The 16,875-nt window shown below is 38.8% G+C and overlaps 1 protein-coding gene across 5 annotated transcripts in view; it reads right to left on the bottom strand.

Annotated features, from left to right (window-relative positions):
- The window catches only part of GK (glycerol kinase), a 296,759-nt gene that overhangs the window by 234,592 nt on the left and 45,292 nt on the right, over positions 1–16,875 (bottom strand). For 3 of the 5 annotated variants that reach the window (XM_075265081.1, XM_075265079.1, XM_075265080.1), the window contains 2 exons: positions 12,043–12,129; positions 4,905–7,413 (listed from right to left, as the gene is read on the bottom strand). In XM_075265081.1, the coding sequence (XP_075121182.1) occupies positions 7,400–7,413; positions 12,043–12,129 (101 nt within the window). In that variant the 3' untranslated portion in view covers positions 4,905–7,399. Of the gene's footprint in view, positions 1–4,904; positions 7,414–12,042; positions 12,130–16,875 lie in introns of those variants that run through there. The other 2 variants (XR_012715085.1, XM_075265082.1) reach the window with 2 other exon arrangements.

The following is a 16,875-nucleotide window of genomic DNA, read 5'->3' on the forward strand; positions in this document are numbered from 1 at the left end:
AAACCCGTTCGAACACACGAACATTGAGCGGCTGTTCGAATCGAATTTCGAACCTCGAACATTTTAGTGTTCGCTCATCTCTAAACATGAGTAGTGGATTAGATCATCACAAAATGCTTATTTGTCCACTGTAATACCTCAAAACCCTAAAGTTTGCTCTAATTGTTTGCCATTTTCCTATTCTTTATCATCTAGTCCTGATCATAAAGTGTGTATTTCTTGGCAACAATAATGCTGGCAGTGAGTTTCTACAAATATATTTTACGAATGTCCAACTCTTAGATAAAAATTCACAGCTTATACTTTATAGGAATTTCATGATAAAGCATTGCATTAGACACTCCTCACTATAGTCATACAACATTGTCACAAAAAGTGGCGACCAGGAGAACAAACTAATCCTTCATGAGAACAAACTAATCCTTCATATGAACAAGTGTATTCCTTGTTGTATGTCACATCTTTAAGTTCCACATTTGTTCTGCGATATTCACTGTTTCACTGCTTTACAACCAAAGTAAATCACTTACTCAAATACCCATCCTTTACTTCTCAAGGAACTGATTTTTTTTTTTTTACTAAAGTATTCTGCACAGTTACACAGATATAGCAAATGTAAAGTGTAATGCATTAAAAAATAAAGATTACACTTACCGGTATTTGGAGTTCTCGATGCCATGAACCCATAAATTTTTTTGGACCTAGTCTTATCCTCAGTGTAGTTACCAAGCTTGTATCTAAATGAACTGTTAGTTTACTTACATCCACACCCTATAAAAAAGTGCAGAAAATTGCATCCCAAGGGTGGGAATTAGATAGGTGACGTCATGGAATACATTTACCATTAAATGTAATCTTAATCTCCTTCTTTCCCATTACAGCACCCACAGAGACATAACAGAAATAAAAAACAAAATTACAAAGTCAGGGCGCATTCACATGATGTAATGCGGCACTGATTCTTGTGCGATAACTCATGCAAGGATCAGCGCTGCAAAACAGAATCCCATTGACTTCAATGGGTTCCATTTAGCACGCGTGACACATTGAAATCAATGGGTTAAAAAGCCTCCCATTGATTTCAGTGCGTTACGTGTGCTAAACGGAACCCATTGAAGTCAATGGGATTCTGTTTTGCAGCACTGATCCTTATGCGAGTTATCGTGCAAGAATCAGTGCCGTGTTATATCATGTGAATGCACCCTCAAGGTCTGAGACCACAAAGTACAACAGATTGCCCAAAGGTTGTAGAAAGAGAGGGCCATACAGAAGCTCTGCAGAAGTGATCGATGAAATCATGTCTCCTCTCTATCAAAGATGTGGCCATTGATCTGATAGAGTGAGCCCTAGTACCTGAAAGGAGGGGGAACTCCCTCTAACTCATAGGCAAAAGATATGGCTAATCTAATCCATCTAGCCATAGTGTCTCTGCTAACCTGGCCATCTCCATCTTTAACTGCAAATTTAATGAATAAGTATGTGGACTTCCTCCATTCTCTAGTGAGTTCCAAATATTTGATGCTAGGAATATCTAAACAATGAATTTCTTCAGACTACTACAAAAGAGGGAAGAACTGTCAAACTGAGATAATGTGGTAGTAAAGCAGGTTCTGGTCTAAGCACCACAATGTCAACTTTAAAGGGGTTGTTCGGGATAAACTACAAATTAACCCCTAAACTAAACTCCCTACCATTACCTAACTTCTAATTTACTTCTATTTAAATGCAAATATATATATATATATATATATATATATATATATATATATATATATATACATACATACACACAGGACAGTCAATTCTTAGTTACTTGAGAAGGGCTAGTAGTGGGCAGGATAGCCTAGCCTAGGGAGAAAAGGAGGGGAATGTAACGAAGTGAGAGAGGAGGGTGGAGCAATGATACGGAGGTAGTGTGGTTAGTACACAGAAAGTTATATAGAAGGAACCTAACACAAATCCGGGACATACCTCCCGCCAACCAAGACTGTGGGACAGAACCCACAATATGGGACTGTCCCGCAGAATCCGGGATGGTTGGGGTATGCGGATACTGCTTAGAAAATCTAATGACTCTGGGGCCTTCAGCTAATTCTCATGGAACAACAAGCTGGCAGTCAAAATTTGTACCTTAGGAGTTAACAAGGCACGGCTCCTCCTGGAAAAAGTCTAGTATTTTCTGTATGTTAAAAGGGAGGTTATACCAATCAGTAATGTCTAGAATCTAAGAACATGAACACTTGTCTAAAATGTATAGAGGTCAGTTTTCCTGCCTTTTATAGGAACACTAAACCCTTAAAACCAAGAATAAAATAAAAATATGCATAATATAGTTCATCTCTATTTATAACCGCAGGACTAAATTGTAGCTTTCAGCAGTTCAGCAGAAATCTTGCAGATATAGATTAGGCAGACATGGTTTCCTGCCTCTATGCAAATAGTCTGGAGGTTAGGATGGGGCTCCTATTCAGTCTAGCACTAGGTTCACACTAGCATTCAGGCACTCCGCCCCAAATTCTATTTCTAAGTGCAGAAAAACATGTCTCCTACAGGGAGGTCTTTTTCCTTTGCTGAGTTCAGTATAAAATCAGCAGAAACCTGGCTGACTCCATTATAGTTTATGCCAGGAGTGCCCAATACGTCGATCGCGATCTACCGGTCGATCACGGGATGCAGCCAGGGATCCCCGGTGTCTGCTTGTTCACAGTGCAGGCTGAAAGTCGACTCTCAGCTTGCACTGTGAACAAGCACTCCGGACAATTGCAGGCCGCTCTTAGGGATGGAGGGCCTGTCAGTGTCCGGAGATAACCCTCAGCCTGCACTGTGAACAAGCAGACAGAGGGGATCCCTGGACGGCCACAGAACGCCGCTGTCTCCTGCTCTCACGCTCCACCCGGCCCCGCCCACATACCCAGCCCCGCCCACAAGAAGTGGGTAGTAGATCTTTAAACTTGGTCATGTTATAAAGTAGCTCACATGCTGACAAAGTGCGAGCAACCCTGGTCTATGCGCTCCTTGGGTATCTGCTTGTAACCACTCTGAAAATTACAAAGCACTTAAAATCAGTTAATAAAATCAGCTAAAATACATGGTGAAAGGCAGGTTCCTAATGATTCAAAACTAATCCCTCCCCCAAAAATATATTAATGATATATTATAAAGTAGGAACCAGGGGCGTAACTACCGTGGTAGCAGCGGAGGCAGCTGCCACAGGGACCGGGACACTAGGGGGCCCAGCTGACAGCTGCGGATTTTTTAAATTATTTTTTTTTTTTATAAATAGGCCGTTACCTGCTGGTGTAACTCCAGAATGTAATGGGTCCTATTTACTGCAGTGCCGGGGGCTGCCTGAAGGTGGAGAAGCTCCTCCACAGTCCATCTTTTAACAGTAGTAAAGTCAGCAATTGCTGCCTTCACTACTGCACCCAAGCAGGGGCCGCCTGCTGTCCGGGCCCCTGCTGCCTCCCGCCACTTGCATAGTGAAAGCGGGCGTGAGAAACTTCATTTTCATTCTCTTTTGTATTTTTTCATTGCAAGCAAAATAAATGAAGATATTAATACCAAAGTGTTTGTGCTTGCAATTATTTTCTGGAAGAAAGTGAGTATTATCTGATAGAATTGCAGGGGTGCCAATACTTTTGGCCAACACTGTACAGGAGTTTGTAACTATATGTATTATAAGTGACAGACAGCATGGTTTTACTAATTTAAGACTAACCTGATTTGTTTATAGGAAGAACTGAGTAGAAGTCTGGACAGATGGAAGGTTGTGAATACAGAGTTCCTGGACTTTGCAAAGGCATTTGACAGAGTCACTCACCATACATTTAATGGATAAAATCAGGTCCTTTGGCTTGGAAAATCTAGTTTATTATTGGATTGAAAACTGGTAAAAGGTTGGTATCTAGAGAGTTGAGGTCAATGACTGCAGCTCAGACTGGTCCTTTGTTATAAGTGGTGTACCCCAGAGATGAGTGCTAGGTCCACTATTATTTAACTTCTTTATTAATGATATAGAAGATGGGATTAATAGCACCATAGCCGATGACAAAAGCTATGTAGTATAGAGGATGTAGAGGAAGATTTGTACAGACTGATTGTTTGGGCCTCCACATGGCAAATAAGATTAAATGTGGATAAATGTAAAGTTAAGTTGCATGCAGATCATTTATACCCAGATGCATATATACTAGGGAAGAGTAAAGAAGAGTCACTGGTGGAGAAGGACCTAGGAGTACTTGTAGGTTACAACATGCAGTGTCAATCAGCTGCTTTCAAGGCCAGCAGGATATTGTCATATGTTCAAAGGGGATGGACTCATGGTATAGTGAGGTAATATTACCACTCTACAAAGCACCTGTCCGGTCTGATCTGGAGTATGCAATTCAGTTTGCGGCACCAGATCATAGAAAGGATGTCCCAGAGTTGGAAAAGGTTCAAAAGAGGGCTACTAAACTGATTAGGGGGCAATGAGGACCTCAGTTATGGAGGAGAGATTAAAGGAATTACACTTGTTTAGTCTGGAGAAGAGACATTAACCTATATAAATATGTAAATGGACTATACAAGAAATATGGTTAAAAGCTGTTCTATGTAAAATGCTCTCAAAGGACATTAGGGCACTTTTAGATTTTTATTTATTTTTGTTAGAGAAAACTAGCATTGCTGGTTATGGACAGAGTGGAGAGCCTTACTATGTGATAGCACTATACTACTAGGATATTCGTCAAACGCTCTACACTAGTCACATCCTAGGAGTCGTACTTGCAGCAGTAAAACCACACACATGAAATATGCAAATGTGTTATTTTCTCATTCAGTTGAGTTAGCAATAAATATATGAGGGCAGTAAACAATCCATTTTAAATAATATAATAAAGAAAAAAAACAAAAAAAAAACACAAAACATTTAAAAACCGTATTTATTGGCATCAGATCAGAGAATATACAATATAATTAGCAACATTTGCTAGTGTTTAGAGTGACAGCCACTCATGGTTCTCTTCACACATACCTGGAAATGTAGTGCAAAAACTGGAACCCCTATTTAGTGTTCAGATCTTTACATACAGTTCCAAGTTACATTTCTACCAATTTATTTTACTATAATAGCTGTGAAATCAAGTGGCATAAGAAGTCATTCTCCAATGGTTTTACACCTAGTAAAACTAGGGCTGTGGAGTCAGTCATACAAGCCAGCAACTAACCCCTTGTTCACATCTGCGTTGGTATTCCATCTGGGGGAGTCCACATAGGACCCCCTCCGAACGGAGTACTAAACACAATTGCAAGCGTGGTGCTGTAAAAAGCACATGGACCCCATAGACTATAATGGGGTCAGTGTGCTTGCCGCGCACTGCCCGGACGAATCATGCGGACAGGAATGTAGATTGTGAACTACTTTCCTGTCCGCAGGATCCCTGCGGAAATCTGGCAGCAAGCACATAGACCCTATTATAGTCTATGGGGTCCGTGTGCTTTCACTGGCACACCGCTTGCAATTGCGTTCGGTATTCTGTTCGGGGGGTCCTCATGCGGACTCCCCCGGACGGAATACGAGCGCTGATGTGAACGAGGCCCAAGACTCCAACTCCTTCACAAAAGACTAAGGCTGGGATCCCATGTGGTGTTAATGCCACAATTTGCCCACAGCAGAAACGCTTTCGGTTTTGGATATTGCAGCATGTCAATTATACCTATGGAAACACCGGCAGTTTCCCTACAGGTATAATTGAAGCAGAAAGACCAGACATGTTTTTTTCTGCAGCTCTTTTTCACTGACCATGACCAATTCATTAAAAAGCTATTGATTGACTTCATATGAAAGTAAACTATGTCTTTAATTAGGAGTTCATTTTATTTTGAAGCAGGAGTTGGTAACTTATTGCCAAAATAGGACTCAACTACAGGGCTGTGTACCCTTGTAAGTTCACACAGTTTTTTTTTGGGTCAGGATTTTGACGTGGAATCCGCTTGTCATCAAAAAAATTAACACCAGCAGTGTTAATGTAACTTTAGTGATGGTGGCAAATGCAATGTACAGAAAGAAGTTATATAAAGGACAACATACTGCAATTCAGCTTATACGAGTCTAACCTCATCTCAGACTTTGCACTTGCATAGTTACACAAATAATACTCGCATCTACTTCATACAATGATTATTAACCTTTAAAAAGAACTGTATTATCCCTTGGCGATACATGGTACCAGTAGTTAGTTACGGCTCTACACCCACATTATCAGATACATGACAATAAAAGGAAAGAACCGTACGTATAAAGACAGCCTTTGGAATGTAAGGCCAGGGCCCTATGGGCTGGAAAGCCACGATTTGGCCACAGCGGAAACAGCATTTTACAGTACTTGCAAAGTGGATGGGATTTATATGAATCCCATGCCCACTTTGCAGGGAAAAAAAAAAATAAAAAATTCGCACCGTTGCAGTTTTGAAAATTGCAGCATGTCAATTATATCTATGGAAATGCCTTTGTTTTTGTAATTGTAACAAAAAGTCTGTGGAGGAAAACACCATGACCTTTTTGTTCAAAGCGCTGCGGGAAGAACCGTGATGCGTTCACGCCACCGTTGTTCCCGCAGTGCTTTAGCGCAGCATTTACGGCCCATGAGGCCTTAGCCTAAAAGGCACAAATGTTACTGAAGAAAACAAGATGTAGCAAAGAATTGTCTGTGCCAGATAAATACAAGTTTAACATAACTTACAAAAATTACAGCTTCATCAAAAATATCTGTACAAGTTTCCCAATCAGTCTTTTGTGATAATGCTTCCGATAATTATATTCTCCAAGTGCAAATAATCCTCAAGACACTCCTAAATGATCTGAGGTTAGGGTTCCTTTCATTATTGTAGAGACAGTAAAGGTATGCTCTTACATTATTACTGGAACAAATTTTGGAGGAGTTTTCCACCCCAAAACACACCTGAAAGCTGCCGCCCATTCATTTCAGTGGAAGGCAGATTTTGGGCTTCCTGCCTGATCTTCAGGCAGATTTTGTCTGAAACTTCCCTTAAAATGAATATGCAGATTTTGGAGACCATTTAACAAAAAAAAAAAAAGTGGTTTATTAATTAACAAAATAAAGAAACAAGAGATGGGAAAAAAAATTCAAGAGGAGGCTGGATTTTTGTAGCGGATTCTACTATGAAAATTCCACCATGTGACCCGGTTCTCAATATCTTTGTACACTTCTTTAGCAGAATACCTCTGATGTACAGTAGTTAACATAAATTGGGAGAACAATTGAGGGAGATTGGATTCATTTAAAAAAGTTGGTGCGTGGAACTTTATACAGTTGGCAAGTTCAATCAGATTAAAATCAGCTTATTGGCAACAGAGGAATCCAAAAATACCAGCAACAGACGAAGTTATTTCAACATTTTATTTGTCAAGTCCTAAAAGAAAAGCGGAAACAATTAGTTAAACTTCAATAATCATACCAAGTCATGGATTCAATTACTTATTTGAAAAGGCATAAGACTATGCCAAAATATGGCACTTTAACAAGCCCAACTCTAAAACAGTTGCTTAAATTTCTTTCTAAAAATGGGTAGGGTGTATATACTTTTAAGATGTCCATATACACTGCCTGAGCATGCATGTATTCTAAGTGGGAAGACGAGCACAAGCCACTGCCAGAAAGTGGAAGTTTGTGGCGTTTTATACTATCTTCACAGGAAGATGTTATAAAAGGAAAATGATAATTAAAATCTAACTTTTATTGATTATTAATTAAAATAGCTACATAAAGTATATAGACGTCCAAAAATCAACAATAAAATGAATTGGTGGAATGGGCTTATGGAACATTTGGTGATAACATTTGTATATAGGGAGGTAGCTCTTATTCATAACCAGCCAACTACTCCCTACAGACCAACTTCCATAACTACAAGAATGCCCACCCTAGACATAAGCCCCCTTTTCAGAAGGTACAAACTGGGACTACAATTGGTTCGTTGGCTCAAGAAAAGGTGGTCCAAAGCCCTTACAGCATACACCCAGAATGCAATTGTTAAACTAATCTGGTGCATACGTGGTTATCAAGTGTAGCTGCTCTAAGGGTAAGTTCACACAGAGAATTTTAGTCAGGATTTTGAGGCCGTATCCGCCTCAAAATCCTGACCAAAAACACGGCTCACATTGAAATCAATGGGAGACACTCAGATCTTTTTTTTGGGAGCAGTTTCTTCTGGCTCCCAGAAAAAAAGAAGCGATATGCTCATTCTTCAGGCCTTGTGATTCAGCCTGAAGACACATCCTCCTCCGGACTAGGCCTATTCATTGGACCTAATCCAGAGCGGAGTGCGCAGCTGGATGCCGATGCAGTGCACCAGCATTCAGTTGCTGCATTTTGGAGATGTCGGTTTTAAAGCAACTAGTGACAACCAAGAGAAATACATATACAGTATGAAATAATAGTCCAAATAGCTGTGTGTACATATAAAGAAATGTATTAGAACTTTAGAATACGCCATGACTAAGAGGTAGGGAAACCTCAAAACGCTTTGGCGTTTATTTTAATCACGATGTGCGTTTTTTTCTGACTTTCCATTGTTTTGAATTTTTTGGTATCTACATTTTTAATGGATTATTAAAAGTTAAATTTTATTGAGCCTCAGATAAGTGCAGACCAGCTTTATTTCTTCAAGTGTCTTTAGCAAGAAACATGCCTCTAAGTCCAGAAGAGACAAGGTCGTGCACCCCGCCGGGAATCGTATAATTTACGGTGAGCCTCCGTTCATTTCTCTACTTATTTACATATACAGTATGTTACAATTGTAAGTGTACTTCTAATAAGGCATAACTAGGACCCGATGGATATGGTTAAATATTCTGCAGATGCTTTTGATTATTTCACATAGAAAAATAAAACTAAAAATACTCTGGGTTTATAAAAATCAAATCCAAAATCCAATATAGGATGCAATGAAAAAGCAAACTATGCTTTTTAATCTTGACTTTAATTAATGTACTGAAAACAAATGCTAATGTATCAATTTCTGGGTTATTAAATTAAAATTACAGTAAACTCTTTGAGGCAACCATCCAAAATTGCATTAAACATGGTATTCCAAGATCCTTGTCTGTTCAAAGAGGTGAATACGGAAAAACTAAATCCACCTCAAAAAATGTGCTCTGATAAAGGGGGTGGTCTACTCACAGAGGTAATCTTTTGGAGAGGTTTCACTACATATAGGTTTAGGGGGGTTGCTTTCTGGTTTTATCAGCTACTGTTTCACAAACTCCCCCCCCCCCCCCTCTTCCCACACCTCCAGTGTGTGTAGAAGACAGGTCTACCTTTAGGCTTCTGTAAGGGTCCATTCACACAGTTTTTTGGTGAGGATTTTGGCGCTGAAAATCCACGTGGAAAAAAAAAGCCTCATATTGACTTCAATAGGAGGGGTTTTTCCCCACGTAGATTTTCAACGCCAAAATCCTCAGTGTGAATGGACCCTTACACATTATAAGTCAGTGAATCAAGGGGTAAAAGTGAAAAGATTTGTGCCTTTTTCTCCCCCCAAAGTGTCGGACCCACTTCTGGTTGGCTTACAGACACACTAATGCAAAAAAAAAATAAAAAATATAATGCAGTAAAAATAATGCAGTAAATAGCACCAATAGTAAGAGTATTTTTTATTTTTTACATTTTGTGTATTCTTGATTAGCTTTTGATAAATTGTGACTCCGTTTACACAACTTGTTACCTACATTATATTCCAGAAGGATTTTCTAGTCAGAAAGTATTGTAGGTTAGACTTAATTAGCAGTAATCTGTCCCAACGTTTCATAATGAAGATAGTAATTAATACACATTTCCCTAATTACAAGGAGCTTGTCTTTTGCATTTGAGGTAAATTGAATGTGAAGGACAACTGGTAAACCTGATTATAGCTACAGTGTACCCAGCACCTTACTAGTGTAAGAGCATAATTGTATTTCTGCACCAAACTGCACACTGAATGCTAGTCATATGCAACGGTCTACACATCTCTATCTTCTGGCACCCTCAAGTGGCAACTGGGTGTCACAACAACATAACCGCAGCTACTGAATAAACTATCATATCAAACAAGAGAAATATCCTTTCCTAGCTTTTAATAATAATTGGCCATTTTCAAGGTCATATCCTGCTTAGAGATTTTTAAAATGTAAATGAGATATTACCTCTTACATTATTCCTGGTTTGTTTTTTTTCCTTATAATTTTGAAAAAAAAACCAACCCCAACATTTGTTTAGATATTGTTGCATACTAGTTATGGCACACCCTGGCATGCTTTTGATTCTGTCTCTAGACATCCACTCAAAATATTCAATATTGGTAGTCACACATGTTCAGTAGCTCAGCCCTCATGATATGGATCCTATGTAGATAGTGAGTGCGTGCAGGAATCAGTGCATGGATCGATTCCACCAGCACAGAGCATACTATGAGGACATACTTTCACAAAGTTTTTTGGTCAGGAATTTGGTCAGGAAACTGACTCAAATTCCTCCTCCAAAACACACCTCCTCACCATACAGTCCTATGGGGAGTCATTTTTAGGAGGAGGAATTGTAGTCAGTTTCCTGACCAAATTCTTGACCAAAAAACTCTATGTGAACACAGCAGGGAGGAATCAGAACACCATCAGGGGGCACCATAATTATCTAGACAATAATTTTTTATTTTTAAAAGATTCAATATTAAAATGTTGTGCGATCTGACAGAGATTATTATTTAAAGACTTGGTCAGCAGTAAACTGATTAAAAACCTCATAGTATCTTGTACAGGGGATTCTACAGTTTCCAAATAGTCCCCCTGTTTTCAACTTTCAAGCTTTATTTTTATGTAAACTGCAGTTTTTATGCTTAGCTTGCCCATCTTCAAACTCCGTTCTGGATTCCCGGACAAAGCACATTTTTCATTCGAATATAAATGATAATTAGGAGACTGTAGAAACATGATTACAATCTACTGTGATTAGGTTCATAATGAATTTACTGCTGATCGACTCCCATTACTATTTAGATTAAGAGACAAACCCTTTATTTAAAATAAATAAATAAATAAATAAATAATGTATTATCCATCTAAGTTTCCTTCTTCTTCCAGCTACTATATGGCAGTTTCTCAGTCAGGTAAGATATACAGTATATCCTTTTTAAAAGTTTCAGTAGAAGTTGTGAAACAGGGACAGCATGAATACCATTTGCATAGCTATGTAGATTTCTTTTTAAGCATCTGACAAATGCTGCAATGTAGCCATAATTCTGGCAGCTTTCTAAGAAACACTTAGCAAAGTAGTAACAGAACTACAATTTTTTTTTTTTTTTTTTTTTACACATTTTAAAAAATTTAAATGCTCAGTGTAAACTGAGCAACAGTAAAACTAGAGAATAAGAATTGAGAAAAAAAAAAATACAGGAGTTGAACTTACAAGAGGTAAATGGTCATTGGCTATTGCTCCATTTGTACAGAGTGTCCCCGTATCAGCCAGTGATTGGCTGACAAAAGTCAGAAAAACAGAGTACCTGAACCCGGCCAAATAGACAGGTGAGTTACACATAACATTACAGTTATGTTAAGCCTCACGATTTTTTGAGATTTCTAAATTAAAAAAAACAAAAAAAAAAACGAAACCACCATCTCCTGTTGAGGGAGCCTGACAATGTTTTTGTCTTATTGCAGAAAGGCCACTGCTGGCAGTTGCGTTAAAAAGTAACCAATAAGAAGGTTTGTGACCGTAAAACTAAATTGCATGTTCCTATACTGCTGAGATTTAGAACAGAGAAGAGTCTTGCTACACTATGCATATGCTGTGAAGTGAGGCGGAGCATCCCCAGTATCCTGCACTCTGTCAGTAGTACTCTATGCTTGCCCCTGGAACTGTCACTGCTCTTTCTATATGTAGTGTTCCTCTAAAATAAGTGTGTAGGGTGTAAAAGCAAAATCTAGAAGGATAAATAATTAACCTGCCAAGTATGTGGGACAACAGATAGACCTTGAATTGAAATCTAGTAAAGACAGTAAAAACTAACCTGTTATGTACTTTGCTCCGATTAACATTACCATGCTACTCACTATATAAAAACCCAGAGGCAGACTAGAGAAGATACTAGAGTCACCTGAAGACATCCAGCGGGAGAGGATTCCATTGAAGCAAGACAGAAAAGGAGAAAATAGAAAAATTGGATAATTGGTGTTATGAATCAACCAACATCAAAAGCAGAACAATTACAAGTAGTGACAATTGATAAAAAACAATGAAGCTTGCTATACATCAACAGGGCAATGTTGAAATGTATACATTTTAGCCACCAAGATGGTATAAATTGTATAAAATTGAAAGGCAAGCATTACAATAGCAAATCAAACTTTATGGTCCGCCATCCTTCTAGTCTATTTAATAAAGATGTGGCAACATGGAGACTTTTCATAATGCAAATTTCCTAGAGCTCATACTTCGTATTGACTACAGTGCACAAGCTTACATACAGCTCACAGTAAAAACTGAAGTTGCACTATAAAGAGTCTCCATTTTTTTCCTTAATGATATTGGAGGATGCGCTGCATAAAGAATGGTTTGGTTTGTAAAGTAAGGGCACAAAGCATCTGTACAATCACAGTTTGTATGCCAAGAGCGGAGTGTGCAAAGATTAGAGTCACACAGGAGTAATTCATTATAAAGAATAGTGAAATCTAGATTGTAAACCAAAAATTAATAAATGCCAGTGGTGTTATCTTATCATCAGTTATCCCTGATACCGTCACTACCTTTGGTGGTTATTGCATACACGGAGGACCATTTATTAAAGTTTCTCATCCAGTTTTCTGGTACAAAAGTTTCTGGCACATGAATATTTGGTCCAAATAGTGGGCCATAATCTACCCACTTGCCTATTTTCTGACCTGCTCACCACTTTTGAGAACAGGTGGGCAGAGCAGGGTGGGCATCAATGCAGCCAGTGGTGGGAACACCTCAACCCGCAAGATTTACTGTGACTCATGTCGGAATACTGGCATCAGTTATACCTTAACTATACCCCAGTCATTGAATGAAAAAGGTTTCGTTTCTAGCACATGAGACCTCCTATGGCCTGCCAGAATTATTGAAGCCAGAGCCTCTTATTGAGAATGCTGGAGGCAGGTGCACCAAGATTATATTAAGACTTGTGAAGACTGCATTTGCAGGAAGCGATGGCATAGTCTTGTCTGTCAACCAATCCAGAATTATGCAGATGCTATAATATATACATATATTACATACACACTAAAATGCCAGTCTTGCAAGATAAGTGTATGTGCTATATAATGATTTGGTAGACCCTGCCGCTTAGGTGACAATGTTCAGGTAAGAGAATATCTTGTGGGGTCATGACATTGGTGATGATCACTAGTCATAGATATACAGCAAAAAGTGCAAAAGGCCAAGTTTGCTATGGAGCTCCTTCCTAGAACACAAAGTCAAAGATCTACATATTCACAGAAAGAGCTACATAAACAAGCACACGCTAGATAAGTTTCATTAAATAGACATGGAAGAGTACAGCAAGTCTGTAAAAGTCCATATATAAAGCCAGAGGCATGCTTATTTGTGAATTGGATAGTTTCCTTAAAAACACAAGATGTAAGCAATAACACAAGCAGTACTTCTATGTGACCCTCATGACTATGGAAGAGTGAAGGAAAAGTAGATTAAGGTAAACAAACAAACATTCATCTGAAAGAAGGTGCCAGTTTTACTTTTTTGCTACTGAATAGAGACAATGATGTGCAAAAAATGCCAACTGTACTTTATTGCTACAGGAGAAAATAACCCATCATAGCAGACATTCACACTTGTGCCCCGAGTCATTCCGCCAGGTTTCCATCCTCAGTCCCAGAGAGACTGCATAGGGGACGGCTTCCCGGCGGTCAGTTTTAAATGCTATTCATTTGAATAGGTTTTAAAAGCAAACCAGCGTTGTCCATATGCAGCTTCCCTGCAGGGAAACTGTATTGTTTTTTTTTGCCAGACACAAAGTTGAACATGCAGGATTTTGTGTTTTGTTGTTTTTTGTTTTTGGCCAGACACAAAACACACACACACACACACACACACACACACACACACACACACACACACACACACACACATTTCCCTGTGGACAGGCTGCATTTGAGCAGCAGCGGTTTGCTTGAAAAACCCATTCAAATGAATGGGTTTCAAAACGGACCACTGAGAAGCTGTCCCCTATGCAGTCTCTCCGGGGCTGAGAACGGAAACCCGGCAGAATGACACAGAGCGCACAGGGGCACAAGTGTGAACGCCAGATGTTGGCTTATTCCAGAATTATTTAAGCAAGAACAGTTTCACAGTTATTTCAGGCTTTAGACCTGCTTAGTTTGAATAATAGGCCATTTTTGAAACCTATCAATTGCTGGATTAGTCATTGAACATTGGCTGTCCTTTTACTTAGAAAAGGAAAATGACTGAAGAATGGATCAATATTGGGTATGGAGAAAAATTTTAGAACTGTCGCAGTGTTAATATTGGTTACAATGAACTCTCCTAGAGGCGCTTAGCCATAATTTTATTAATACAAGTCTAATTTGGCACTAAATTTCAACTCTTTATAGCTTAGTTAGCACTACCTAACACCAGACCCCACAAGAAGAGTCAGACATGATTGTTTGCAAGGTCATTTGGCAATGCTGATTTATAGCTTTACAATCTAATATGTATCATTAAGACAGGACAGGAGGGCGTCATTAAAAAGGAGTTGACTGGGATCATATAATTTAAAAAAAAACAAAAACTAGAAAATAAAATAAAAGCACATGTGCCTACCTGCATCCTTCCATATTACTCCTGCACTGGGTCAGCCATCACTACCTCCAATTTGTGTGTATCCACAGCAGCTCCAGCAGTGATGTCAAGTCAATGGGATCACTGCAGCCAATCAACACTCAGCAGTATAGAGCAGTTCATATATCAACGTGACATCACCACTACAGCCGGTCTGTATACATAGTGTGGTGATGGCTCCGCACAGGAATGAGGGGAGGAAGCAGTTAAGCACCAGTGCTTTTACATTTTTTAAACCTCTCCTGCCGATTGCATTTAGTTTTATGATCCCATATTGCACCTTTAAAGGGTTAATAATTGTAACTGACTTGAGTCCGTGCCCTTTTGACATTTATGTAAAGAACTGATTTGGTAGATCGCTTTTCTTTGCTTCAGCTCTATAAACAATTATAATATAATTTATCATAGCAATATTGAGTCTCCTCATTCCAGGCTTAGCATGATAATGGATTTGCACAATAATGTGCTCATTAACAGGAAATTATAAGCAGTTGGAGGAAAATCCTCAGTTCACCATAAATAGCTTTTATTTAGAGAATTATTAAGGAGGAAAAAAAAAATACAAGTTACATTGAGAAGGGATACATCTATTCTACAGAGCACAGAGATAATATAAGAAAGGTTGATATATATTGACAGCTTTACATTTTATATTTTCTAAGGGAAAGTGTAAACTACCCTTCAATAATGTCAACATACGATTTACAGTTTATAGTATAGTATATAGTTATGGCTAAATAAAATGACAAATGGCCATAAAATTCAAACAGGCGTCTTGGCTACTTGATTTATTGCTATGTTAGAGCTGGAATCAGTGACTCTAGATTATCTGCATTGCCTACTGCACTCTATATGGATATACATCATTTCCTGATGAGTGGGAATCCAATAACGGGAATTACTAGAACACCGTTCACAAAACTCTGTGGACATCATGCCCCCCTTCACAATTCTCAGCACAGCGCCTTCCAGGCTGTACTCAAGTACTGAAACTCAGCCTCGACTTATTTCCCTGTTCTAACTGATTGCTGGGATCCATATCATTAATCCCTTGGTGTTCAGCATCTAATGGTAGACCTAAGGGTAAGTTCACACAGGGTTTTTTGGTCAGGATTTTGAGGCTATCCAAATTTTGGACCGGAACCTTAGGCTGCCTCAAGTTCCGGTCCAAAATACCCTGTGTAAACCTGGCCTTAGAGATATGCTATCACTTGCAGAGACTAGAATAACCCTAAGGGAATATTCACACATGACATTGGGACGGTCACAGAAAATGTATACATTCATATGATTGGGGCTTGCAGAAATCCTTGCGCTTCTGCAGAAAAATAAAAAACAAACAAGATTTAAATGCATGGAACAGGATATTAAAAGGTGCAAAACTTCATGGCGCAGAGCAGATTTGTTGAATAAATACCCCGACTCGAGTTTGCTGTGCAAGGGCCATTACTTCTATAAGCTTACAGTCCTTCTTGGTTATTAAGGTCTGCATGTAACATTTCCCATATGGTATTAGAAAAGACTATTCAAGCTATGGCTGCATATGTAGGAATATTAGACCAGCATTAGATTATACCCTATAATCCACACATTAGCACTTACTCCATGTTCACATCTGTACCTGGTATCCTCATGTCTAGAAAAACAATGGAATCTGTCGTTGTGTATGCTTAATTTTTTGGATGGAGTAAAAGTGCTGCTAGTCTGACTTTTCTACTTCTAAAGGAGAAAATACACAGAGGAAATGCTCTAAACCCACACCTGCAGATGATTTTTAATTTTTTGTTTGTTTTTTAACACTACATTACAATCAGTTTTTATGATCTTTCAATGGATCACAAAAACTGATTCAGTGCAGACACACTAACGCTAATGTGAACCCAGCCTTAGTAATCCGAAACCACAAGATTGTGAAAAGTTGTAGGATTAGAAACGGGCCATACTGCCCATGAGTCTACAAAGGGACTTTGTATATGAATATTCTAGCTGTATTAATTCCTCATGTGTGTTTTTTTTTTTTTGT

Source organism: Leptodactylus fuscus, chromosome 2 (genome assembly GCF_031893055.1).
Source record: "Leptodactylus fuscus isolate aLepFus1 chromosome 2, aLepFus1.hap2, whole genome shotgun sequence".
Taxonomy (NCBI): Eukaryota; Metazoa; Chordata; class Amphibia; order Anura; family Leptodactylidae; genus Leptodactylus; species Leptodactylus fuscus.